The 25,824-nt window shown below is 51.8% G+C and overlaps 1 protein-coding gene across 2 annotated transcripts in view; it reads right to left on the bottom strand.

Annotated features, from left to right (window-relative positions):
- The window catches only part of LOC146869675 (FACT complex subunit SPT16-like), a 406,055-nt gene that overhangs the window by 5,360 nt on the left and 374,871 nt on the right, over window positions 1–25,824 (bottom strand). For both annotated transcript variants that reach the window (XM_085609928.1, XM_085609943.1), the window contains exon 19: window positions 21,671–21,796. In XM_085609928.1, the coding sequence (XP_085466054.1) occupies window positions 21,671–21,796 (126 nt within the window). The remainder of the gene's footprint in view (window positions 1–21,670; window positions 21,797–25,824) is intronic.

The following is a 25,824-nucleotide window of genomic DNA, read 5'->3' as shown; positions in this document are numbered from 1 at the left end:
TACAATAAAGATAAGTTACTTACCTGTAACCCTAGTTCTCTTCCAGGGAAATACTCAAAGTATTACGCACTAAAATGTCCCAGCCATGAGCAGGGACACCCGGAGCACACAAATACAATATATATACATATATACACACACACATATATATATATATACACACATACATACAGGCGAAACGCGTCTTTCAATGCGGGGTCGTGGGAGACTTGAAGCTCAATAAATAAGCCTTATTCTCACCTACTTCGTGTACGTGCCTCCTCTTGCTGGGAGGTGGATCGTGGAGAAGTGTGGCTCACTGGTTAGAGTAGGCAGACCTGGAAGCAGAGGTCAGCCCGGGACCAGGGTTCAATTCCTGGCTCGGCTGGGTCTTGAGTCCATAAATTGTCCATGGACTCAATAATTCTCGCTCCAGTGCATACTCGATTCATGGGTTCACACTCTGCGACTCTGGGCAATAGCTTGCTTAATCTCCACAATGGCCCCTCGCGGCGGGATGCCTGGCTTTCACCTTGTGGATGCCCTGCTGGGTTATCTCACAGGGGAATACCAGGACGGGTTCCCTAAGCAAGCGCTTAGAGACCGGTTGGTGATTTGCGCTATATAAATATCTGTACATTTACATTTACATATCACACACACACACACAAATATATATATATATATATATATATATATATATATATATATATATATATATATATATATATATATATATATATACACACACATACATACATGCTTAGGTAATAAAGGCTAAAAAATGCCCAAATTACATAGACTTTTTCATTCAAAATGAACCGGTCACATTGAACATTTCTGGAATACAGAAGAACAAGTTACTTACCTTCGGTAATGATGTATCTGTAAGAAACATTAGTTCGATTCCTCACCTTAGAATATCCCCAGGCGTCAGGCTGGATCCGGAAAGATTTTGTCAGCAATACCCCTTGCGCGTCGCTAGGCGTCGTCTGCGGCTCCGTGTCCGTCGTTGGTGTCGTGCGCCGGAATGATGTCGGAGTACTTAGACGCCGCCCTCGCGCGCCAGTTCTTGTACATAGATTTCCACGCCAGGAACGCAGAGCCATGCAAGAGACCGACACTGGTGCCAAAAAATCTAGGGCCCTAGAAAGGATAGGCTTAACCCTAGATGTCGGTTCGCAGAACGGGGAGGATGGGTGGGTCGGTGAGGAATCTAACTAATGTTTCTTACATCGTTACCGAAGGTAAGTAACTTGTTCATCTGAAAGAAACACGCTAGTTAGATTCCTCACCTTAGAATAGATACCCCAGCAATACCAACCCCGGTGGTGGGTCTGCGAACCAAGATCACACCAGAAAGTCCTGGAGAACAGAACGGCCAAAGAAGCCATCTCTCCGGACTTGGCTGTCCAGGCAATAATGCTTGGCAAACGTGTACAGCGAGGCCCACGTCGCTGCCTGACAGATGTCCTGCAAGGGAACTTCCCGTCCCAGGGCAGTAGTCGCCGCTGTGGCCCGGGTGGAATGGGCTCTCAGCCCTACAGGAGGGTCCTTTTTAGCCAAGGAGTAACAAGCTTTTATACACAATACAACCCACTGCGAGATGGTCCGCTTGTGTACTGCCCTTCCATTCTTAGCACCCACGGATCTAACAAAAAGCTGGTCGTCCACCCGGAACTGTTTGGTGCGGTCCAAGTAAAAGGACAGCGCCCGTTTTGGGTCCAGACGGTGAAGCCTCTCTTCCTCTTTCGAAGGATGCGGAGGCGGAAAGAAGGTGGGCAACGTGACCTATTCCCTGATGTGAAAGGGAGTCACCACTTTCGGAAGAAAGGAAGGACGAGTCCGGAGGACAACCTTGTCCGGATGAACAGAAAGAAATGGATGCTTAGACGATAGAGCCTGGAGCTCACTCACCCGTGTAGCCGAGGTGATAGCTACCAGGAAAACAGTCTTAAGAGTCAGAAGACGAATGGGACAATTGTGAAGAGGCTCAAAGGGAGCGCACATCAGAAAAGTCAAGACTAGATTCAAATCCCACTGAGGCATTACGAAGGAGACAGGAGGAAACATGTGAGTAATGCCCTTGAGGAAACGAGAAACAGGGGATTTGAAAAGAGAAGGCTGATCAGGAAGCCATAAGGAAGCAGAAATAGCTGAAAGATAACCTTTAAGCGTGCCCAGAGCAGAGCCCTGCTGGGATAGAGAAAGAAGAAAGAGGAGAACCTCAGAAAGAGGGGTGGAAAGGTGATCCACAGCCTTTGCTGTGCACCATGCCACAAATTTGTTCCACCTGCAGGCGTATACTGTTTGTGGAGGGACTCCTGGCTGCCAGAACAACATCACAGACTTCAGGAGGCAAGTCGAATGGCATCAACTGTCACCACTCAATCTCCACGCATGGAGGTGGAGACTGGACAGGTTTGGGTGGAGGACCGTCCCCTGCTGCTGCGACAGACGGTCCTCCTGAAAAGGCAGTCGTATCGGGGGATCAATTGACATACTTTGTAGCTCGGGATACCAGTACCTTCGTGCACAATCCGGAGCCACTAAGATGACTTGGGCCCGGTCGCGCCTGATCTTCAGCACTCTGGGCAGAAGTGGTATAGGCGGAAAGGCGTACAACAGACCGCAACTCCACTCGCGACGAAAGGAGTCCCCGAGCGAGTGCCGCCTTGGAAACTCCAACTGCGGACATTGCGCGTTCTCTTCGGTGGCGAATAGATCTAACCAAGGCTCTCCCCACTGCAGAAAGAGACCTTGCGCCACGTCCGAGTTTAGACGCCATTCGTGATCCATCATGCACCGGCGGCCGAGTTCGTCTGCTCTGGCGTTCAGAGAGCCCGCCAGATGTTGAACCACCAGGGTGATGCCCTGATGTTCCAGCCATGTTCAGAGGCGCAGAGCCTCCTGACAAAGGGTCCACGACCCCACCCGCCCTGTTTGTTGCAATACCACATGGCGGTGGAGTTGTCCGTTAACACCTGCACCACACCTCCCCGGACAGAGGGAAGGAATGCCTTCAGTGCAAGCCGGATCGCTCTCCGCTCCAAAAGGTTGATATGGAGCCGAGTCTCCGCCGGAGACCAGAGTCCTCTGATCTCCGCCTCCCCCATGTGGCCCCCCCCATCCCAGGAGGGACGCATCCGTCACTACTACGTGCTCCGGTTGGGGTAGGGAGAGGGATCTGCCGCTGACCCAATCGCGGTTCGTGAGCCACCACTGCAACTGCTTCGCAGTGCCCTCCGAGATCAAGACATGGTCAGACAGGTTGCCCCGATGCTGGGCCCACTGAAACTTCAGGTCCCACTGCAGAGCCCGCATTCGCCACCTGGCGTAATGCACCAACAGGATGCAGGAGGCCATCAGCCCCAGAAGCCGCAGCACCAACCTGAAACCCAGGATAGAGGGCGATAGATGGGAATCAGAGCCTGAATATCCCTGACCACTGTTCCGGAGGATAGGCCCGGAACTGTGCCAAATCCCGAACCGCTCCGATGAAGAGGAGCTTCTGGGAGGGTCTTAGCCGCGACTTCGGCACATTGATTGAGGACCCCAGCAAATGCAGGAGGTCGGCCGTAGTCTGGAGGTGGGAGGCGACTTGCTGGGGCGAGCCCGCCTTCAACAGCCAGTCGTCGAGATAGGGGAAGACTGGAATCCCTGATCTGCGCAGATGAGCTGCGACCACCGCCATCACTTTCGTGAACACCAGAGGGGCACTGGTGAGGCCGAAGGGGAGCACAGTGAACTGAAAGTGCTCCTGACCCACCGTGAACCGCAGGTAACGCCGGTGGGCCGGCAGGACGGGGATGTGAAAATAAGTGTCCTTCAAGTCCAACGCTACCATCCAGTCTCCAGGGTCTAGGGCAGCCAGAACCTGAGCTAAGGTGAGCATCTTGAACCTCTCCTTCCTGAGCAAGGCGTTGACGCTCCTGAGGTCCAAGATAGGGCGTAGGCCCCCTTTGCCCTTCTTGGGAACCAGAAAGTAGTGGGAATAGCAACCACGACCTACTTCTGGACCAGGAACGCGCTCGACGGCCTCTTTGGCCAAGAGGCCGTAACTTCCTCCTGCAGAAGATTCAAGTGATCCCCCGACATACGGTGGTACTGCGGTGGCATGGCTGGAGGGGTCGTCTCGAAGGGGAGGGAGTAGCCCCTTCAGACGATTTGCAGCACCCACCTGTCCGACGTGATGGAACGCCAGTGGAGCAGGTGATGGCGAACTCTGCCGCCCACTGGCGTGGAATGGGCCTGAAAGCTCGGACTAGGAGGGCTTTGAGGCGGATGCTGCCGGGGTGGATGGGGACTGACCGGCACGTTGTCCTCCAGTACCGCATCGGCGGAATCCACGTCCGCGTGCAGGTTGGTTCTGCGGCCGGTGGCTAGGCGGACGTGAGGAGGCGCCCCTTCCTTGGCCACGAAAGGCTGAAGTTTGCGGCCGCGGGGCCGAGAGACCCAAGGACTTGGCCGTAGCCCAGGAGTCCTTGAAGCGAGCCAGCGCACTATCCACCTTCTCGCCAAACAGGCGAGTGCCATCAAAGGGCATATCCATGAGGGTACTCTGGACATCCCCCGAGAAAGACGTGGACCGAAGCCAGGCGTGGCGACGGAGCGCCACCGTGGTTGAAATCGCCCTACCCAGCAAGTCCGTGGTGTCTAGTCCACATCGTATGGCATGCCGTGCTGCATCTCGTCCGTCAGCAAGCGCCCGGGTGAGCTGTGACCGGACCTCCTCCGGACACAGGGGCAGCACGTCCTCCCCCGTATCCCACAGAGAGTGGGAATAACGGTCCAAGAGGCAAGCGGTATTCAAGGACCGCAGTCCCAAACTAAGGGAAGAGAACAGCTTCTTTCCGAACTGTTCCAGCCTCTTGGATTCCCGATCCGGACGAGAAGGAGGATTGGGAAGTCAAGGCCTGGATAACCAGACTCTCGAGCGTGGGGTGTTGGGACAGAAAACTGGGGTCGCCCGGAGCAGGGCGGTGGCGCCGGGCCACGTTCCGATCCACAGGAGGTACTGTGGAGGACTTGGACCAGGTGCCCTGCAGAACGTCCACTAGTGCCTCTTTGAACTGCAGCAGAGGCTCCGTGGAGCTTCCTGACAGTTGAAGAACTTCAGTGAGGATGTTAGTCTTCACAGCCATAGCAGGCAACTCCAGCCCAAGGGCTTCAGCCGCCTTGCGCAGCACCACTGAAAAAGCAGCACCTTCCTCCGAGGCCACAGTCGGAGGAGAAATGAAACCAGTGTCCGGGGAGATGTCCAGACCACTGGCATCCCCCAGTTCGCCTGCCCAGTCCTGTGAAAGTTCGGCCTGCCTGGCCATAGGGTCCTCAGTCCAGTCGCCCCCGTCATCCGATTCCTGATAAACAGGGGGAATAACCAGAGCCGGACGGTAGATGAAATGTTCATCTATCGGCGTCTGATGCGGCGCCGCACCGGCGCCGGGTCCTGACCGGGGCTGAACCAGGGAACGGCGTCATCGCCGGCAGAGGAGGCGTCGTGAGGTCGACCGGCGCCGGCAGAGATCCAGGCCTGGATCCCTCGGGAACCTGCAGCGTCAGGATCAAAGTCATCGACGGCGCTGGGGCCGGAGCCACCAGGTCGCAAGGCCGCCCAGTCGAGCCCGTCCGGCCCAAAGGCATGCCGGCAGGCGTCTACGGCGGAGCCAGGCCCCTCATGGCCGAGAGGAAGGCACTGATCTCTGCCGGAGTCGCGTCAGTCCCGGGGACCGGTGGGTATGGGGACGGACGTGGCTCCTGCGGCTCCGATGGAGCCGCAGGGGTGGGACCACCCGGACCCTCGACCGAGTGACGCGACCGCCGAGGGGAGTCCGAAGAGCAGTGTCGCATCTTGGACTTCTTTGAGCACTTCGACTTACCCGAAGACTTCGAGGCCGACGAGCGAGGATGGTGGCTGCGGCTCCGCGACCGGTCCTTCGACCTCCACTAGGACCGTGAACGGCGCGGAGCCGAGTGCCGAAGCTCGAGAAGCTTACGGGACCGCTCCCGCCTAGCCTTCGAGGTCAAGGCCTGACAGTCGAGGCACGACTCCGCATCATGGTCGGCCCCAAGGCAGTAAAGGCACCGGCGATGGTGGTCCGTAACTGACAGTCGATGACAGGAGTCACAGGTCTTAAAACCAGGCATCCTACCGGCACCAGCGTCGACAGATGACCAAAAAGTCAAAAAAATTGTGTCAAAAAGTGACTAAGGGGTAAGCTGTTCCCGGATCTGCGCGAGGGCGGCGGTTAAGTACTCAGACGACGTCATTCCGGCACACGACGCCAACGACGGACGCGGATCTGCAGACGACGCCTAGCGACGCGCAGGGGTATTGCTGACGAAAAATCTTTCCGGATCCAGCCCGACGCCTGGGGATATTCCAAGGTGAGGAATTTAACTAACGTGTTTCTTTCAGATAATGAACTTTTTTTTTTTTTTTTGAAACCGTTTATTACAAATCTCAAGAATATACAATTATGGGCCCACAACCTTCCGGCCGGCCGCTAGGGATGGCAGAAACATATGGCATACGTTCAGAGAACCCTTGGCATTACAAAGGAGCCTAAGAAGGAGTCATCAACATCATGGGTCACAGCCATAATACGTCACAGTGCGGTTTCATTTTATACAAACAACACCCACAAGGCTACCCTACAGTCGAAAGTGACAGCACGTGCTCCCCAGAGGGGAACCCCAACTATTAGAGGAGTCCAAAGAGGGGAAGGGAAACAGAGCGAGGACTGGGGGGGCCTGTGCCCGGGGCCAGGGGAAGGGGTCAGCTAAGGGGACGGGGCTGGTGAGGCAGCAGGCAGCAACGGTGGCGCGCAAATACTCCCACGGTAGGCGTTCCAGGGGCCCCACACTTTCACCCATGTCGCAGGCTTACCTCTCGCCACATACACCACCTTTTCTCGAAACATGCACCAATCCATGTGCTCTTTCCAGGCCGACACCGTCGGGGGGTTCTGGGATCCCCACAGTTGCGCAATGTCGCGCTTAGCAATCATATATCCCAGAGTCACCCACCACGTTTGCGGAGCAGTGTAGTCAGTTGGTTCCCACACATTCAACAGGCATCTCCTCGCTTCCGGCAGCAGCGCAACACGCGTAACCACTCGCAGGACCTCATGCACCCCGCGCCAGAATCGCTCCACCTTCGGGCATTCCCATAAAATGTGCAGGAAGGTCGCCACGGCACCACAACCACGCTTGCACAAACCATCCACAGTGTAGCCCATGCGCTGAAGCCTTGGCCCCGTCATGTAGACCCGGTGGAGTATTTTGAGCTGGACGAAGCGAAGGCGAGCCGGTATAGCCACCTCCTTCGGAGAGGCCACCGCGGAGATCCAGTCCTCAACGTCCAATTCCAGACCGTCGGCAACCCAAGCCTCGCGAAGGCCAATCAGCAAGCCCGATCGATCATTAATCAGTTTTTTATAAATAAGGGAGATCGTACTATCTGGAACGTGGCCATCTAGCACTCTATCCTCCAGGGGGGAAGACTCCGGGATGGAGGCGACGTCTGGGAAGACGGAGCCCAGTGCATGACGGATCTGCAGGTATCGAAAGTATTCACTACCCTGCAACTGAAACTCCGTCTGCAGCATCTCGAATGTTTTAAATCCTCCCCTCGACCAGAGATCCCCCACTTTACTGATGCCTATCATCCCATTTCGCGAAGCCCTTCGAGGTCCAGAGAGAGCCCAGCTTCTCAGACGCATACAGCGGTGACGCCCGGGTCAAACGGTCCTTCCACCCCATAGCTGCATTAGCCGCATGCCATACTCTGACCATGACACGCGTAGGTCCCCGTCAAGCGAGCATCGGGCGCGCCAGAGTAGAGCGCTCGATTGTAGTCGCCACCGGGCAGTAGCATCTTGTCCATCTCAAACGCCGGGTTCAAGGCGGGCCCATAGAGGCCATGGTTAATTGCAGCTAGCTGGGAGGCCCAGTAATACCGTTTAATGTCCGGGAGGGCGATCCCCCCGTCATACCATGGGAGCGTCAACTTCGCCAGGGCAATGCGCGGCCTCCCGTCCCAGAACAGGCGGCGCTGTAAACTCTCCACCTCACGGAAGTAGCGCGCCGGGACTGGGTCCATAGTGTTCTGGAGAGCGTATAAGAAACGTGGCAACGACATCATCTTAAACAATGCCGCCCGGCCGAGCTGCGAAAGCGGCAGGCGCCGCCAGCGCACGACGTCCTCCTTCAAGCGCTGGAGAGGGGGAAGCAAGTTCCGCGCGTAGCGAGCCTCTGGGTCCAGAGTAATGTAGACACCCAGATATCGAAACCCCTGAGAGGCAATCTGAATCGGACAACCCCGCGGAAGGACAGGAGCCTCCCCAGAGAGCACATACACGCATGATTTAGCCCAGTTGATGACAAGGCCTGAGTTCCGGCCAAATGAACGTAAAACATCAACCAGGACTATGAGTGACTTACGTGGGGAGGCTAGGTACAAAAGGATGTCGTCAGCGTATAGGGACACACGGTCCTCATATTCGGGGGTCCAACGGAGTCCACGGATGGAGGGGTGCCACCGCAGCCACTCCGCCAGGGGCTCCAAGGCCAGCGCAAACAGGAGCGGCGACAAGGGACAGCCCTGTCGCGTGCCCCGGCCCAGCTCGAATGGGGCCGAAACTCTTCCATTCACCACCACCTGCGCCAATGGGCCCGAATACAACAATTTGACCCAACTGATGAAGCCCGGGCCGAATCCAAATTTCGCCAGCATCGCCCAAATGTATGGCCACTCAAGCGTGTCAAACGCCATAGTCGCGTCTAAGGACGCCAAAATGGCCGGCTCCCGCACGAATGGGACACGTGCGAGCACCCCGTGCAAGCGCCGCAGATTAAGGGCTGTATTGCGATGGGGGATAAAGCCGGACTGGTCTTGGTGAACCAGATCGCCCACCACGCCGACCAGCCGATTGGCCAGCACCTTAGCGAGAATTTTGGGCTCCGCATTCAAAAGCGAGATAGGCCGGTAGGATGTGACCCGGTCCCGAGGCCTCCCCTCCTTGTGGATCACCACGATAGTAGCCAGACGCTGGTCCGGTGGGAGGGAGCCCAGCGAGTGGGCCGTCAGGAACATCGCGCGGAGGTGGGGCGCCAATACATCTGGTCGCAGCTTATATAACTCGATAGGGATGCCATTTGGGCCCATGGCCTTGCCAGAGGCAACCGAACGTATGGCGAGGGCAATTTCGTCGGATGTAGGAGCGGCATCCAGCGACACCCTGTCCTCCTCCGAGAGGGAGGGCAGCGCGATATCCCTGAGCAGGGAATGGGAGTCCTCCTCCGAGCAAGGAGAGACCGGAGAATACACCTCGCGGAAATAATCCGCGAAACAGGAGACAATTTCTTCTGGCTCGGTGACACTCACACCATCCGTCCTCTCAATCAGCGGGACCACACGATTCACTCTCTCCTTTTTATCCAACCACGCTATCAGTTTGCCCGCCTTATCACCCACATCATACAGTCGCCCCTGCTGCTCGCTACTGAGGCCCCTGGCCGCCTCCGTAACGAGGGCCCTGTAGGCCGCCTGCTTAAGTTGTAGGACATGCAGTGCAGCATCCGTCACTCCGCTCTCTAAATCACCCTCCAATTCAGCAATTTCGGCCTCCACCCGGGTAACCTCCTCCCGCTCGCGCCTCCGGGCATGGGAAATGAGGGACAGGGCCTCCCCTCTGAGAACCGTCTTGAAGGCTTCCCACAAGGAGATAGCCGAAGAGATGGACCCCACATTCTCATCAAAGTATCGCTGCAGGGATTTAATCACAGCAGCGCGAATAGTGGGGTCGCGCAGGTACCAGGCATTGATGGGAACTACCCTGCCCTCACCCCTCGGAAGGACATCGAAATGGAACAGGAGTGGGGAGTGATCTGAAATACCCCGCGCCAGATGGCGCACCTCCCCCACACTCACAGCATAGGCCGCCGGGACAAGGACATGATCAAGCCGTGAGAGGCTACCATGTGCCCCCGAGTGGAAAGTGTACTGCTGCTGCGTGGGATGTTTTAAGCGCCAGCAGTCCACCAATCCCAGTGTATCCAAGAGGCCAGGTAGCCACGCCTGGGCCCGGGGGAGGTCCCTAGGGGGGTGACGATCCAGAGTCCCAGAAACCACCGCATTGAAGTCCCCCCCAACCACTAGGAGTCCCCCCGGAAGGCCCAGGAGGAGGCGCCCCAGGTCTGCAAAAGTGGTCGCCTGCATCCCCGGTGGGACGTATACCGATACAAAAACCACCACTTTGCCTTCCATTCTCCCCACTAAAACAGCATAGCGCCCCCTATCATCATGGCGCACCTCATCAATTTCCAACGGGAGCGAGTTCTTCACCATAATGCCCGCACCCCGCGAGCCCGACGTGAAGCCCGAGTGGGCCACCAAACGATAGCCACGCCGATTCATGGCACGGAAAGAGTTTCCAATAAGGTGTGTCTCCTGCAGGAAGACTACATCGGGTGAAATTCGTTTCAAATATTGCAGGACCACACCTCGCTTGATCCTATCCCCCAGTCCATTAACGTTCCAAGACAACAAAGTCAACTCCCTACCCCCCATAACACACAGGAGCCATCATTCGTCCCCCGGAGAGCACCTTGAAAACGATACAGAAAAGGGTTTGCCTTGTGGTAAAAACGAACAACAACACCCCACCCCAACTCCCCCCCCCCCAACAGAACTCCCCCCTCCCTGCACCCCTGCATGAGCCCAAACAGCCCCCCCAAAGTGCAGTGTGCCTGTCGCCCCGTAGATGGTGAAACTAACTAAACCCCCAGAGGAGGAGGGAGAACCCCCAAGAGACCCTACACAACCTCCACAGGAGGAGACTTACTCAAACAGGTGAACAGTCTAAAGTGACATAAATTTTGTCCAGAGCTAGGCATAATATTAGGCCCTCAGTCCTGATCCGGCGGGCCCTCTCCCCCCACTGCTCCCCCCCCACCCCCCCGATCCCGATCCCCAGGCAAAGTATCCAACCAGTCCCCGGCTGCTTCGGGACGATCAAAGAAGTGCGTACGGCCATCCAACTCCACCCGCAGCTTAGCCGGGAAGAGCATAGCGTACTTGAGATTTAGGTCCCGTAGACTACGTTTGACTCCGAGAAAGCTTAGTCTCTGCTTTTGGACCGCTGGGGTGAAGTCAGGATAAAAATTTATATCCATATTGTCGAGTCTGACCGGCCCCTGTAGTCTGGAGGATTGCAGGATAGCGTCTCTGTCTCGGAAGTTGAAAATCCGGGCGATGAGAGGCCTCGGGGGGGCTCCGGGCTTAGGCCTTCCCCCGGGAACCCTGTGGGCCCGCTCCACCGCGAAGAATTTACTCAGTCCCCGGGGCTGGAGGTGGGTGAGAATCAAGTCCTCCACGAATAGATCCGCCGCCGCCTCCTCTCGTTCCTCAGGCACCCCGAGAATACGGACATTGTTCCTCCGGGCCCGACCCTCAGAATCCTCCAGGCGACGATCCATCAGCGCGCTCGCCTGGCCAAGCCGGCGCACCTCCTTTTGGAGGGCTGCCACATCCGTCGTGAGGCCCGATGTGGTGTGGGCCAACGAATCAACCCGGTCATTAGTCTTGGATAAATCGGCCCTTACCAGGCCAACATCCACAAGGACAGAGTCGATTTTCTGCGCCAGTGTATCAAAGCGCTGGTCCACCGAGGCCTTCATCTCAGCGATGGCGCCCATCACGTCTCGCAAGGTCAGGTCCGCGGGCAGAGCAGGAGCATCAGTCGGGCCCTCAGGGGACTTACGCGGCACCTCGGGAGATCCCTTCTGGAGGGTGTAGCGGTCCATGCTGTTGGACTGGGGGACTGCGCCACGTCGGGTCGATTTCACCTTTGCCCGATCTCCATCTTGCTTTGTGGACATGGTTCCAGTCCCACAGCCGTGCCAGGCACGTCGTAAAGGGCGGGCAAGCCGGTTCACGGGATCCGGGGGGGGGGGGGGGTCACCACAGGGCCACGGGGCAAGTCACAGCCGGCGGGCCGGCAGGGCACCCCAACGGGGTCACACTACCTCACAGTGCCCCGTAACCCAACCTCGCCAACACAGCAAGGAGGGTGCAAAAGCGAAAGTGAAAGTGCGGGGTACGAGAGCCGCCGCGCCCAGCCCGCCGCTGTTGTTGACCCTGCCTCCGGATCACCCCACAACTCCAATCCGGGGTCCGGCGTGGAGAAGGCCGGAAATCTCAAACGGCGCTACCGCCGGAGTCCGAGGTCCAATTTGGAAGCGGAAAGCGGGTGCCACCTCAGCTCGGGCTCACCAACACAGTCCCCTCATCTAGAACAGGATATTGTCAGGATATATGTAGGAGGTCGCGGAGGTCCTCGGGAGCCTCGCACCTACGCGGCCATCTTGGTTGCGCGCTAGGCTCCTCCCCCCAGATAATGAACTTTTAAAGCGCAAAACATGGCCTTTATTTGAAGGGATAAAGGCAAGGGAATGAAAGGCATTGTTAGCCAATGGGCTGTATTGAAAACCGCAAAAGAGAAGAACATATAGTTTACCTGTCGGTGTAGTCTTGCAGCTTGAAGACTTTCTGGATTCACTATGCTGTGCATTATTCCGCCATCTAGTGGTTGGGTACGGAATTGTTGTATGTCTTCTTTTTTTTCCCGTGGCCCAGGTGGGCGTCGACATACCACCATTTGGTGTCCTTCGTGACGTCGCCGCGCTTCCTCCAGAAGCTCCCACCTATGGTCAACATCTTCGTATTTATTTTTTCCCTTCTTTTTTAATATTCTTCTTCCTGTTTTAATAGTCTTCCTCTTGAGTCATCTTTCTGGCAGAGGAGGGTGGGATCGCTAGTGAATCCAGAAAGTCTTCAAGCTGCAAAACTACACCGACAGGTAAGATACTGTACGTTTTGCAGCGTGAATCTTACTGGATTCACTATGCTGTGCGTTTGCTAGGTTTGTGATGGCTGGGTGGAAGACGAACGCTGGTTACTGAATATGTGTTGTAAGACCTTCTGTCCCACTTGCGCTTCCTTGTTCATCTGAATATCTACGCAGTAGTGCTTAGTGAACGTGTGCACTGAGGACCATGTCGGTGCTTGGCAAATGTCTTGAATAGGTGTATTTGCAAGAAACACAATTGTTCCTTTTTTCCTTGTTGAGTGAGCATGTGTTGCTCCTTGCAATTCTTGCCCTGCTTGTTAGCGGCAGAATTGTATAGTCTGTGCAATCCATCGTGCAATGGTATTTTTGGTAACTGGTTGTCCCAAAAAACTACTGGCAAAGGACACAAAGAATTGCTTTGTTTTCCTGCATTCTTTTGTCCTTTCTATATAGTGCATTACTGCTCTCCAGTGTGTTTAACACCTTTTCTGTGCTTGTGGTTGTTTTTTGGAAAAAACTTGGTATTTGTATTGTCTGGTTTATGTGAAACCTTGACACCAACTTTGGCATGAAATCTGTGTAAGGTCTCATTACTATCCTGTAGTACATTTGTAGGTAGGGCTCTTGTAGTGTTAGCGCTTGTAATTCGCTTACTCTTCGTAGAGATGTGATAGCTACTAAGAAGGCTGTCTTTAGCGTGTGCGTATGCAGTGTTGCTTTATGAATAGGCTCAAATGGTGCCTTCATCAATTAAGTTAGCACTACGTTGAGGTTCCATGCTTGAGGTGGCATTCTGTTTGGCGGTGCGATTCTCTTTGCCCCTTCTAGAAGTAAGAGTTACTTACCTTCGGTAACGATGTATCTGGTAGAGACGTTGTCTAGCCGCAGATTCCTTAACTTAGAATATCCCCAGGTGCAAGATGGATCCGGATTTTTTTTTGCAGCAGCAGCAGCACCTCTGCGTGCCGGGGGACGGCGCCACACGACCCTGCCCTGACGTCGTCCACGTACATGACGTCAGAGAGGTCGTATAAGTCCCTCCCGGCGCGCTGACGTAAGTTGTCTTTGGAGAAACATTTCCGCGACAACGTTGTGCCACCAACAAAAAAACGGTGAAAGTATGGGAACAGTGTGCGAGGGATGAAAATTCGTGAATAAATAAGGAGGATGGTGCAAGATACCGTCATAAAAGACAGAATTAGACACTGCCTATATACAAGTGAAAGAACCCCGCAAGCTAACCGAAGACCCTTCCCAAGTGCAACAAGGAAAGAATATCTCAGAAAGACTGTCAGTACCATGTAGAACTGTGTCGTCTAGCAAGAACGGAGCACAAAGAGAACAGTCCACCGCAGGAAGGTATGAAAACAGACTGGCACTGCTCCTATAATGGAGGTCTGAAAAAGAGGTCAACAGATCCCCAAAAAAGTCGACCGTAGAGGAGACCAGAACCCTGAGCCAATAGAGAAGGCAGGAGGGAAGGCAGCAGGAGAAGATAAGAAGATGAATCTCCTGGCGAAGGTTAATCAAAAGGCATCATTTTACAGGTAAGAAACCCTTGAGAGGGAGTCAGCTGTATTATGGTAACCAAAACCCCTGAGAGAGAGTCAGCTGTATTATGGCAAATCTCAAAGGGACGCAACAATGTGAGCACCCATGAGAGAAAAACCAATACCAACTGTAAAAGGGGGCCAGCAGAGAACCTACTTGGCAAGGTCCTCTCAGAACGGTGAGGCTGGGTGGGCGTTAAGGAATCTGCGGCTAGACAACGTCTCTACCAGATACATCGTTACCGAAGAAAAGTAACTCGTACATCTGATAGAGACATCTAGCCACAGATTCCTTAAATTAGAATAGATACCACAGCCATACCCCAAAAGGGAGGTGGGCCTGCGACAGAACAGACAGCGTCAAGCATTTGAGCGGGCAACAGAGTGACAGACAATGGGGAAGGCTGTGGCAGAACAGTCAGACAGCAACCTAAATAGCTCAGAAGAGCAAAAGATAATGGGATGCAAGACATCCCAAAAATGCCATAATGGTGTTACACCATACTTGTAGAAGCATGAGCGGTTGAAACGGCATCAGCCATATAAGGAAGAAGGACCATTTTCAGTGTAATGGCGCAGTATGTGAACACCGACCAAAGGTTGAGAAGAAACATGAGATGCAACCAGAGCCTACCAGGCTAGCCCACGGAAGGAAGGCCGGAGAGGCTACAGCCAAGAACCAAAGGTCAAGAGATAGAAATGAGCAATGTTTTTAGAATTGCAGGGGGAGACAAGAAACACGCCAAGTGCACACCCGGGCCCAAAAGGTGGAACAGGGGCGAACAGTAACAATCTTAAGCACGCTGATGTAGGCCACCACAGAAGCATGCGCAGAGCAAACAGCTACAGAGACCATAAGGTGGTGTAGCTAAAATAAGCATAAAGCTGCCCGACCAGGCAGTGGTAAGACCAAGGTAAGAACCAACACACTAAATACAGATATGCAAGGTGGAGATCTAGGACGACTGACATTAGAAGAGCCGTCTCGCATGCCCAGCTGATACAATAGCACAGCCGAAGGAAGGTGCAGCAGAGGCACCAAAGTACTAAGGCGTAGAAACGGAGGAATAATCGTAGAATTTCAGACCACACCCTCTGACTGGAAGGAAAGTAACCCTTGTCCTGAAGAGAGAATCGTTCAGTAACTGAACACGAAGAAGGGCGTGTTGCAAATAGGTCTATTTGCTGAGTTTCCCATTTGTGGAATATTTTCTGGATTTCTTGTTGATTGAATTCCCATTTGTGGGATGCTGACGTCTGTCTGCTGAGTCTGTCTGCTTCCACATTGTCCTTTTCTGGTAGATGTATTGCTATCAAGTCTATTTGTCCTGGAATTGCCCATCTCCATATTTCCTGTGCTAGCACCGATAATGTCACGGATTGTGTTCCTCCTTGTTTGTTCATGTAGAACAGGAGGGTTGTATTGTCTGTTTGGATTAGTACCCTGTGGCCGTACAGTGGTTTCTGAAAGGCTTTTAAGGCTAGGAACTGTTTTCAGTTCTAGGTAGTTGATGTGTTTTATCGCATTCTGTTGTGACCACAATCCCCTTACCTCTGTTGTGTTATGTTCTTTTTGTTCCACCACGCTATTTCATGCTGTACTATTTGCGTGACAACTACTAGATCTTCCCAACTCCCTGTTGCCTGTGACCATTGTTGTTGGATCCATTCTTGGAATGGTCTCATGTGGAGGTGGATATTTGGGTCCAAATGTATGCATGACGCCATCATTCCCATCAGTTTGCCTACTGTCAGAGCTTGCCCCTTGTGGTAAAGACGTGTCTCCTTCAATATTGCCAAAGTTCTCTTTGTGCTTGGAAACACCTTGCCCTGTATGGTGTTGATCTCCGCCCCTAAGAATATCTTCACTTGTTCTGGTTCTATTGATGACTTTCCCCAATGGATTGAAAACCCTAGTTGGACTAGTGTTTGTATGACCTCTTGCATGTGCCGCTTTCATTGGTTGTATGAGCTTGCTTTTACTAGCCAGTCGTCGAGGTGCGGGTATACATGTATTCCTTTCCTCAAGTGTGCTGCTACTGCTGCCAGGCCTTTTTTTTTTAAAAACCCCTAGTGCGGATTTGAGTCCGAATGCTAGCACAGTAAACTGGTAGTGAGACTTGTTGATCATAAACCTTAGTAGATGTTTGTGTTTGCGGTTGATGGGGATGTGTGAGTAAGCGTCCTTTAAGTCGATAGTTGCCATGTAATCCCCTTCCTGTAACTGGGGTATTATTTCTTGGAGAGAGGTCATTTTGAATCTGAGTTTTTATGAACTTGTTTAAGAACCTTCAATCCAGAATTGGCCGCAAGGTTTCTTCCACCTTTGGTATGAGGAAGAAGGTGGAGTAGACACCCTTGTTCCGTTCCTTGTATGGTACTATTTCCATGGCCTCTGTTTAGAAGTTCCTGTGCTTCTTGTAGCAAATCAGAACGCTCCTTTGCTCAGTGTACTCTGCTCTTTGGCCTTTTGTTTGGCAGTGGTTTTTCTAGCTCTATACAGTAACTGTATTGTATGAGGTTTAGTATCCATTTGTCTGATGTGATCTTACTCCACTCCTGGAAAAAGCGTTTTATCCTGCCTCCTACTGGTGTTGTGTGCTGGAGGAACTGTGTCTTGAGTTAGTTCTTGTCTTTGTGTTAACTTTTGCTGCACGCCTAGAGATGTTGACTGGGTGTGCGTTGGTCCTACAGCAGTCACTTGGATGTGGGTTGTCAACCCCCTCTCTGTCCGTTTCCTATTCCTCGTGCGTGCGCCCTCGAAAAGGATTGTCCTTGGGGCTGGTACTGCCAGTTTTTCTGCTGCTGTCCTTCTTGTTGGCCTGGGTAAACTCCTTGATAACCCTGTTGGAAGGTTTGGTGTGGTGCCACAGGTTGGTGGCTCCCCCATTTAATTGGTCTCCTTGAAGGTGTTCCCAGTCTCATCCCTCTGAACTGCAGAGCCACCATGGACCTAGCTGTCTCATTGTCCTTTTTGAGTTGATTTAGTTTCTCGTCAACTGGAGCGCTGAAAAGCTGTTCCCCGTTGAAGGGTGTGTTGAGGATGTTTTGTATTTCAGTCTTGAAGCCCTAAATCCTTAGACAGGCATGCCCTCCTCTGTTAGTCCCAGCATCATCTGCCTACTTGATGTCTCCGCTGCGTCTAGGGCCGACTTCAGACATGTATTTGCCATGTTCTTTCCTTCTTCTACCAGGTGGCTCACCCTTCTCTGGTATTGCTCAGGTAGGTGTTTAAGGAGTTCGCCCACTTCTTCCCAGTGCTGGTATGCGTGCCTGTTGATGAGCGCATTTGAATTGGCGACGCGCCATTGGATCGCCGCACTCCTTTCCATCTTCCTCCCCATTAGATCCATTCTCCTGCTCTCCTTGTCTGGAGGTGGTCCTGTATTTGTGGGTATATTTGCCCTCTTCCTAGCTGTGAATGTTATAATTGAATCCGCTGGTACTGATCCCTTAATATACATAGGGTCTTTAGAAGAGTATTTGCATTTTTTCTCCGTCCTCTGGGTTACTGTCTTACACATAGCAGGTTCCTTGAAGGCCTCCTTCCCCTGGTCCAGCACACTTGGGAGCATGGATAGAAACTGGCTTCTTGTCTGTGATGGCAACAATGTCTATGAGAGGAAGCAAGATTGGGGTTTCTCCTCCTCTAGCTGCACTCTTTATGTGTCTGCAGCCCTCTTGATAACTTGGTTATAGATCCCTATGTCGCCCGGCGGCGAAGGCTTCGAAGGATAGGATTCTACCCCTTCTTCCGGTGATTCGGCGTCTAGATCCTGCCACTGCAAGTCCTGCGCCTCCGGGGAGGTCGAGCCCTGGTAAGTTTGCTAGTCTTCCTCACCTTCTGCGTCGACGAAATACAGCTCTTCCTCCTCCAGTTCCTCGCCAGGTTCTGGTGTGGTCGGTGGTTGAATTTCCCCGACGCACCTTTCGGGTTTGGGTTTCGACGGAATAGTGAACTGTTTCATCTTCTTGTCGAAGTCACTCTTGCGTTGCAAGATGCTTGCAATCTCGGCCTCGAGCCTTTTCTTTTTCATCTGGGACACGTGTTCGGCTTCAAGGGTTTCTACTTTTCTCTTTGCGGTTGTCGACGTCGAAGTCCTAGCTGCTTTCAGCCCTTCATTTTTCAACGAGACGTTGCTTTCGGACTGCTCTTCTACGCCTTTGCCTTATCTTGGGTTTTCGCTGTCTGGGAGTCCTTGTCAAAGGAACCGACGGGTTGCTTGTCCTTGGATGCAGTTGCGGACGTTGAGTGCTTAGACGGCAATGCTCCTTTCGAGGAGTTTGACTCACTTTTACGAGCATCAGTGGAGTGCCTGGGGTTCGACGAGACTCTTACCTCCTTCGGTGTTTTCTTTTCGACCTAGACTATGGCGTCCTCCGGTGATGTTGTCCTCTTCTCCACTGGAGAGTCCCAAATTTCGGCGCGATGGAGGTGTCCCCTTCATGCTGTAGCTTGCTCTTCTTTGCCTCTCTTACTCCGAGGGTTTTCGGATTGAGTGCTGCGCAGGTGTTGCAGTCCTCGCTTCGATGGTAGGGCGGCAAGCAGAGATTGCAAACTGGGTGTTAATCCTTCTGCACGTACTTGTGGTGGCAGTTTGCGCAGAATTTGAAGGGAGTTGTGTCCATCACCGCTCCCAGGGAGCCCCATGTGTGCGCATTCTTTGTAGAACGTCGAAGTTGTTGATGTTTTCCTCCTCTTTCGTCATCCCTGTTACGTGACTCGTAATCCAGTATGTTCTCAGGTGATATCTCGATTCTGTTTTTCATGGATTCTTATCTCTAAAGTTGTGGCGCTTCTTCACTGACGATCCAGACCCAACAGCGGAAAAAAAGAATCTGATGATGGAGACCAAAGTCGGGAGCTTCCGGAGGAAGCGCGTCGATGTCACGAAGGACACCAAATGGTATGTTGACGCTCACCTGGGCCACAAAAAAAAAGAAAAAGAAAAACAATTCCGGACCCAACCACTAGATGGTGGAATAATGCACAGGATAGTGAATCCAGAATGATTAACGCTGCAAGACTGCCACTGTGCCTCTAAACCTTCAAAACCTCTTTTATCCCACCATGTCCCACAGGTTAGTTAGTTCAGGTAATTTTTTTTTTTTTACAATAGCATTGAGAAGGTGGGCAGAGGTTCGGCCCTGGATATTTTGCTTGAGGCTTGAAAAAACAGCTCTGTATTGTTGTAGCGCCTACATTTACCACTTCGGTGCTTTTAATTTGAAGAACTCCGCCCGCTTTAGGGCAAACAAACGTTCCTACGGAATAACAGTCACTAAACGCTTCTGCATGTCTTTGGGGAAAAACAAATAAGTGGTGCAACCACAAACAAACACTAGTAAAAAGTCCCTGGTTTTAATGTCAGCCGAATCAAAGGCTGCTATACAAAACATTTTGAAATCACTTTGCAGTACATGCTTCTGTGTGGCTGGGGGAAACGAAATATGTGGCGCTACCAGGACAGCACGAAACAATATTCATAAAAATATACCCCTTTGAAATGTGAGCAAATTCTAAAGCTGCTGTAAAACACATTTTTAAAATCACTGTCTGTAGGATGTATACAATCGAACAAATCTTTTGTACTGAAATCAGTCCTAGAAATTCAGTAAAAAAAAAAAAAAACTAAAAAAAAAACCCCAAGATTTCCTAATCTGTCAATTTAATGCTGCTCCTGTTGCTATCCTTTTTCCATTTATCTCCAGGTGATTCCTTTCATGGAAGGGAGGCAGACAATCAGCCACACAATGACTAAGCACAGAGTGTATGCACCGCAATGGAAAGGTCTCAGGTGTATAAAGGATGCTGCGGTGCCGCCTCATACTGTACATTATGCATGGTGCACAGTGTAGGGTTTGAGAAGGGTTTTTGAATTCTCTTGTCCCAGTTTTACAAGCACCATCAGCACTGGAAGGACCGAACTGGTCCTCTCCATTGTTTTCCAGGTTTCAAGTCATTTGTCTTCTTTATTTGAAATAATACCCCACATGCTGCGCCTTCATCTGCATAACAGGACTGAAGACCCTGGCAGTTTGGTAGACACGTGTTTTGTAACCAAATATGCGTTTTAGTACCTCTATAATTTGCTTCCAAGGCGACATCACAGGTAATCTCGTGTCAAGTTCACTGGTGCCAATGACTGTGCACTGTGTGTATTGTGGAGTGTTTGCTTCTGGGTGCGGCTGTTCGATCCCTTGAGGCTGACAGCAAGAGATGCATCAAGCTGCTGTTTGTTTTGTGGGATGAAGTAAAAGCGCACATCTGGGGGAAAGGAACCAGTGCTGCACCAGATGACGATTTAGGTGCTGATGTGGGGAGTTTGTTAAATGTATGTTGACGTTATGTGTGTTGAGGAGGAATGAACGTAGAGTGTTCACTGGCTCAGTACAAGCGCACGTCTGGAGGAAAGGAACCAGTGCTGAACCAGATGAAGACGCGTTTTGGGATGGGGAATTTGTTGAATTTATGCGCACTATGAAAGAAAAAATAAGGGAGTTTACAGCTGTTTTCAGCTCAAGGTTAATGGTCAGTAGGTCACTGCGATTTCTGGCATTGCCCACAATGACATCTAGTCAGAGTCTGCACGAACTGTTCTCGTTGTTGCAGTGAATGTGTGTAACCTGGGACAAATGCTAGGGGCCTTTTTCACGTGGCCAGGCATGCGATTTCAGTCATGAAAAGTGCTGCACAATCAGCAAAGAGTCTGCTCAAAGCAGAAGTACCCTTCATGATTTGAGGCTCGGACTATTGCCGCAGTTTTCAGCACAGTCTTGTGACACAGGTATCCTTTCATCTTCGCTTTCCAGTCACGAGAGATGGAGTCTCCTGCACAGCATCGCAGGCTTCGCGGTGATGCAGTTACTCCAGTTGGGTCTACAGGCCAAAACAATTTGGGAACAACAACTTGTACAATTACAGTCCTTACACTATATGCTAGGATTAGGCACACCAATGAAGTCTGCAACAGACACGATTAAACATCAATACATCAGTGCTGAAGGTCTGGGCTGCTATGGAAAACAACAACATGGAAACTAAACTGGTGAAGGGGAAAGCACTGTGAAGAAACAGTGGCTACCGAGGATTAAGGTGATGATGGGATTCACCCTCACTTCGTTCAATAAAGATTCACGCATCATAAGCAGTGTAAAGCCAAGTTGCTTCAAGCCAATATTTAGAGAACTCTTGCAATTTGAGGGGAGCTTGTGCCCCTCCAGTGATTTTGGGGCCCCTTCGTTGTGGAAAGATCCTCTACTTGTCACCTCCAACCTTGATCTCACCTGCTCAGCATAGAGGTCATCTCGGTCATGCATGTGCTGGTGTTTCCCCAAGTCGGTTGTGATCTCACCCACTTCGGTGTAGAACTGCACGTCGGTGTGCCTCTTCTTACCGAACATGATGGCATTCTGCAGGAGAGAGAGAGAATACGCATCCATACTCCTTCTCAGAGAGCAGTCTATTCCAAGACAAAGGATTGCTGGCAAACAATACTAGATAGTGCAGTAAGAATTAGGCAGACAAGTGTCTTTACAGACTGGTTACTTTTATTCTGCATTACAACTAGTGTCTTTATAGCTATGTGATCGTCATGTTTAAGTCAAGCCTACCATACCTATCAAACGACCTATAGTCAGCATACCACAATCTTACAGTGGGCTTAAAGCCCATCCTTTGCTGAACATTGCTTGCTGTTATCACTACTCATTCGCTTGCTTCTCAATTGATGGCTTGCCTTGCTCGTCGCGTGTTTGTACCTCCCCTGAATCACAGCCTTTTTACTAGTCTCCTCCCACTGCTCCCTTTTAAGGAACTACTTTTTTCTTTCAGCACTCTACAAGCGTGCACATGCTCTCCAGCTGTCTACCCCCTCCTGTGCATCTGCCCCTCCCACTGTTGTCCTCGCTCTCATCTGCGAGATTCTCCATCCTCTCTCTTGCCATGTGTTTCTCCTCCCCATCCCAACTCAGTGTTGCTCTCTTGCCTGTGTGCCTTTCATGCGGTTCTCGCTTTCTAGTGCTTCCTCACCCCTCACACAGCCCTGCAGGTTTTGTTTTTCCCCTTTCCCACAACTCGCAATGAAATGAACAAGGCCACACACAAAACAGGAAAGAAGTGACAAACAATTTCCACCATCATAACCTCCCTGCCCTTGCCACCCCTGCCCCCTCCAAAGGTGGATCCCTTTCCTACCAGAGATGTAAACTGAAAACAGAAGAGAAGCTGGAGCACTAAGCAGAAGACTTGTGGAACTCAGCGGCAGTTCCTCCGCAGTGGCAGAAGAGCGTCACTCCACTGCATGGCGCAGGGCACGCAAACAAAAAATAAAACTACGCTCTAGCAACGTTTTATTTTTCGTTTGCTGGCTCAGAGCCAGCTTGCACAGGGCGGGGCGGGGCATGGGGAGGAGTGCTTGTGTGCTCCTGTGAGAAGTTGGCCTGATATATATGCTGTCCACTAGTTCTAGTGGACACCTTGTATTAGTCCAAACAACCCCTTATGGTGATAGGTTAAAGACAACCTTTATTGAAAGCTTTCCTAGTGGTATCTATGGAGAGCAGCCTTCAGGCCACGTCTTGAAGGAATGTAAAACAGCGTGTTTTACCAGTCTATAATCTCTTGAATAACCAAATGAAAGGACAATCACACCAGGGATATATTTAAAATATATGTATTTAAGATAAAAACACACCCTTCTAGTCTCTTTATGAGGCTGGAGTTCGAAGTACTTAAGTTACAAGTCAGTATTCAACAGTAAAATCACAAATAAACGTTTGGGACCTAGAGGCGTACCAAACCATATACCAATAAAGTGGTATAAGAACCACGACTGGACTAGACAAGGCCTAGAGCCTGTAGAAGTGCTTGGACCACAAGGAACCACCCAAGGTAGTGACACAGGGGACCCACGGAGGACGCTTGCAGTGGGAGAACACAGCCGCGACTCGCCGTTAACTTCTATGGGGAAAGTCGCGGTTGGAAAATAAGAGTTTAAGGACCCTTAGAGGATGACTGAGTGAACCCTATTGGACTTAGAGGTGTCTAGGGCCAACACCCATTGGAGTTCGCCATGCGCCAGTGCATTGCGGCGTTCCTTTCGACCTTCCTCCCAGTGAGGTCCATCCTCCTGCTTTCCTTATCAGGGGGTGGCCCTGAGGTCGCTGGCACGTTGGCCCTTCTCCTGGCCGTGGAAGCGATGATGGAGTCGGCCGTGACCGCTCCCTTGATGTAAGGCGGGTCCAGGGAGGAGTGCTTGTACTTCTTCTCCGTGCTGGGCGTGATGGACCGGCATGTTGCTGGTTCCTTAAAGGCCTCCTTTCCTTGGTTCATTACACTTTGGAGCATGGGAAGGAACTGGCTCCTCGTCTGAATGGGGAGCAGAGTCTCGAGAAGGAAATCAGCTTTCGGTTTCTCCTCGTCCAGTTTTACCCCAAAGGCTGCTGCAGCACTCCTGACGACCATATTGTACACCCCGATGTCGTCGGGCGGCGAAGGCCTCGAAGGATACGTGTCCACGGGCTCTTCGGGATTTTCGGCGTCGATGTCTTGCCATTCCAGATCGTGAGTGGTTGATGGCGCCGAGCCGTAGAACGACTGCTGGTCGTCTTTGTCTTCATAGTAGGGGCCTTCTTCCTCCGCAGGATCTCTCAGCAGCCCTTAGGCGTAGAATTCGTCCTGTTCCTCGATCTCGACGACGTCCGTCGACTGAGTCGTTGGAATTCTGAATTGTTTCATTTTGGTGTCGAACTCCTTCTTCCTCTGAAGGATGCTCTCCATCTCCGCCTCGAGCCTTCTCTTCTTTTTCTCCATCTCGGAGATGCTTTCGACGACAACCGCAGGTCTTTGACGGAGCTTGCGTCGACGCTGGCTTGTCTTTCTGCGTCGAACGCCCCGCTTCGTGGGCTATCTTCGACGAACTCTGCCTTTCGGCACCAGGGAGTCCTTTTCGCAGGATCCGCTCGGCCTTTTGTCTATGGATCCACCCTTGGTCGTCGAAATTTTCGGCGCCGGTGCTCCTTTTGAGGACTTTGACTCAGATTTTCGAGAGTCACTCTCAGGTTTGAGGCCCTTTCGGGGGTTTTGAACTCGACGATTCTCTTACCTCGTCAGGCGTTTTCTTGTCGGTCTCTACGACCGTGAAGCTTTCAGGTCCCTCGGCGATGTTGTCCTCATCGTCAGTGGAGAGGCCCAGATCGTAAAGCGACGGGGCCTTACCCTTGCCTTCCATGCTGAAGTTGGCTCTTCTCTGTGGCGTTCTCTCACCCGGAGCGTCTTCGGCGCGAAAGCTGAACAGGCGTTGCAGTCCTTGCTCGGGTGGTCGATCGGTAGGCAAAGGTTGCAGACCGGATGCTGGTCCTTCTGCGCGAACTTGTGGTGGCAGTTAGGGCAGAATTTGAATGGTGTCTTGTCCATTGCGCTCAGAGCCTCTGAGTGCGCATTTTCCAAGGGCGTCGAAAAAAATTCGTGAAAACTCTTCCTTCTTCGCGTCCCGGATGTAAGTTATTCCTCTCTGTGTGATCAGTAGTTCTTTCCTCAACGAAACTCGCGTTTTCTCCTTCCTTCGATTGAAATCCTGGAGCTTCTCGATGACGATCCAAACCCAACGGTGGAAAAAAAGAATCTGAAGATGGCGCCCCAAAGGTGGGACTTCCGCCGGAAGCACGACGACGTCACGAGAGGTGCACCAAATGGTGGGACGTCGACGCCCACCTGGGCTACAAAAAAAAAACTAAAAAAAAAAAAAAACAAAGGAAAGACTACGAATCCGGACCCAACCACCAGATCGCGGAATAATGCACAGCATAGTGAATCCAGAAAGATTCACGCTGCAAAATTTATCTTACCCACTTATCTGTTGTGATGGAGTTCCAGACAGGTAGGAACTGTTTGAGTCTTCCCCCGACTGGAGTGGAATGGTCTGGGGGGAGTGGAGGAAAGTCACTGTTTTGTGGCAGGGGAGGTGCGAGTGTTGGTATTGCCTAGACCTCGTCCCTTGTTGTTTCCTCTATATCCTCCTCTAAAATATCCTCTACTGGGGAATGTTTGTGTAGTGGGTTTGAACGTAGAGGAGGTGTCTGCTCCCATATTTTTGGATATATACATATACAAGAAAAACAGGAGCAAGCCCGTTAACCCAGTTGAGACCGGGTATACATAATAGCAAAAAACAATGTCTCAACAGGGAAGATGAATAAAGGGACCAATCAATACATGGTTCAATCAAGGGAAGGGCAAAATTAAGAGAGATCCAAGGTAGAGAAGGAACAGATTTAATAATTAGATACACAAAAGGTATATACAATTCAAAATAACCATAACTAACACATATGCACTGACAAAAAAGTGAAAAAGTGAACGGCGCAGTGACAAAAAGTGTGGAAGTGACAACACGGTACGGCGAAATGATTTAGATAAATTCAAGGTCAAGGAGAATTAT

This window comes from Triturus cristatus, chromosome 1_1 (assembly GCF_964204655.1).
Source record: "Triturus cristatus chromosome 1_1, aTriCri1.1, whole genome shotgun sequence".
In the NCBI taxonomy this organism is placed as follows: Eukaryota; Metazoa; Chordata; class Amphibia; order Caudata; family Salamandridae; genus Triturus; species Triturus cristatus.
This window is presented reverse-complemented; position numbering and strand designations above follow the sequence as displayed.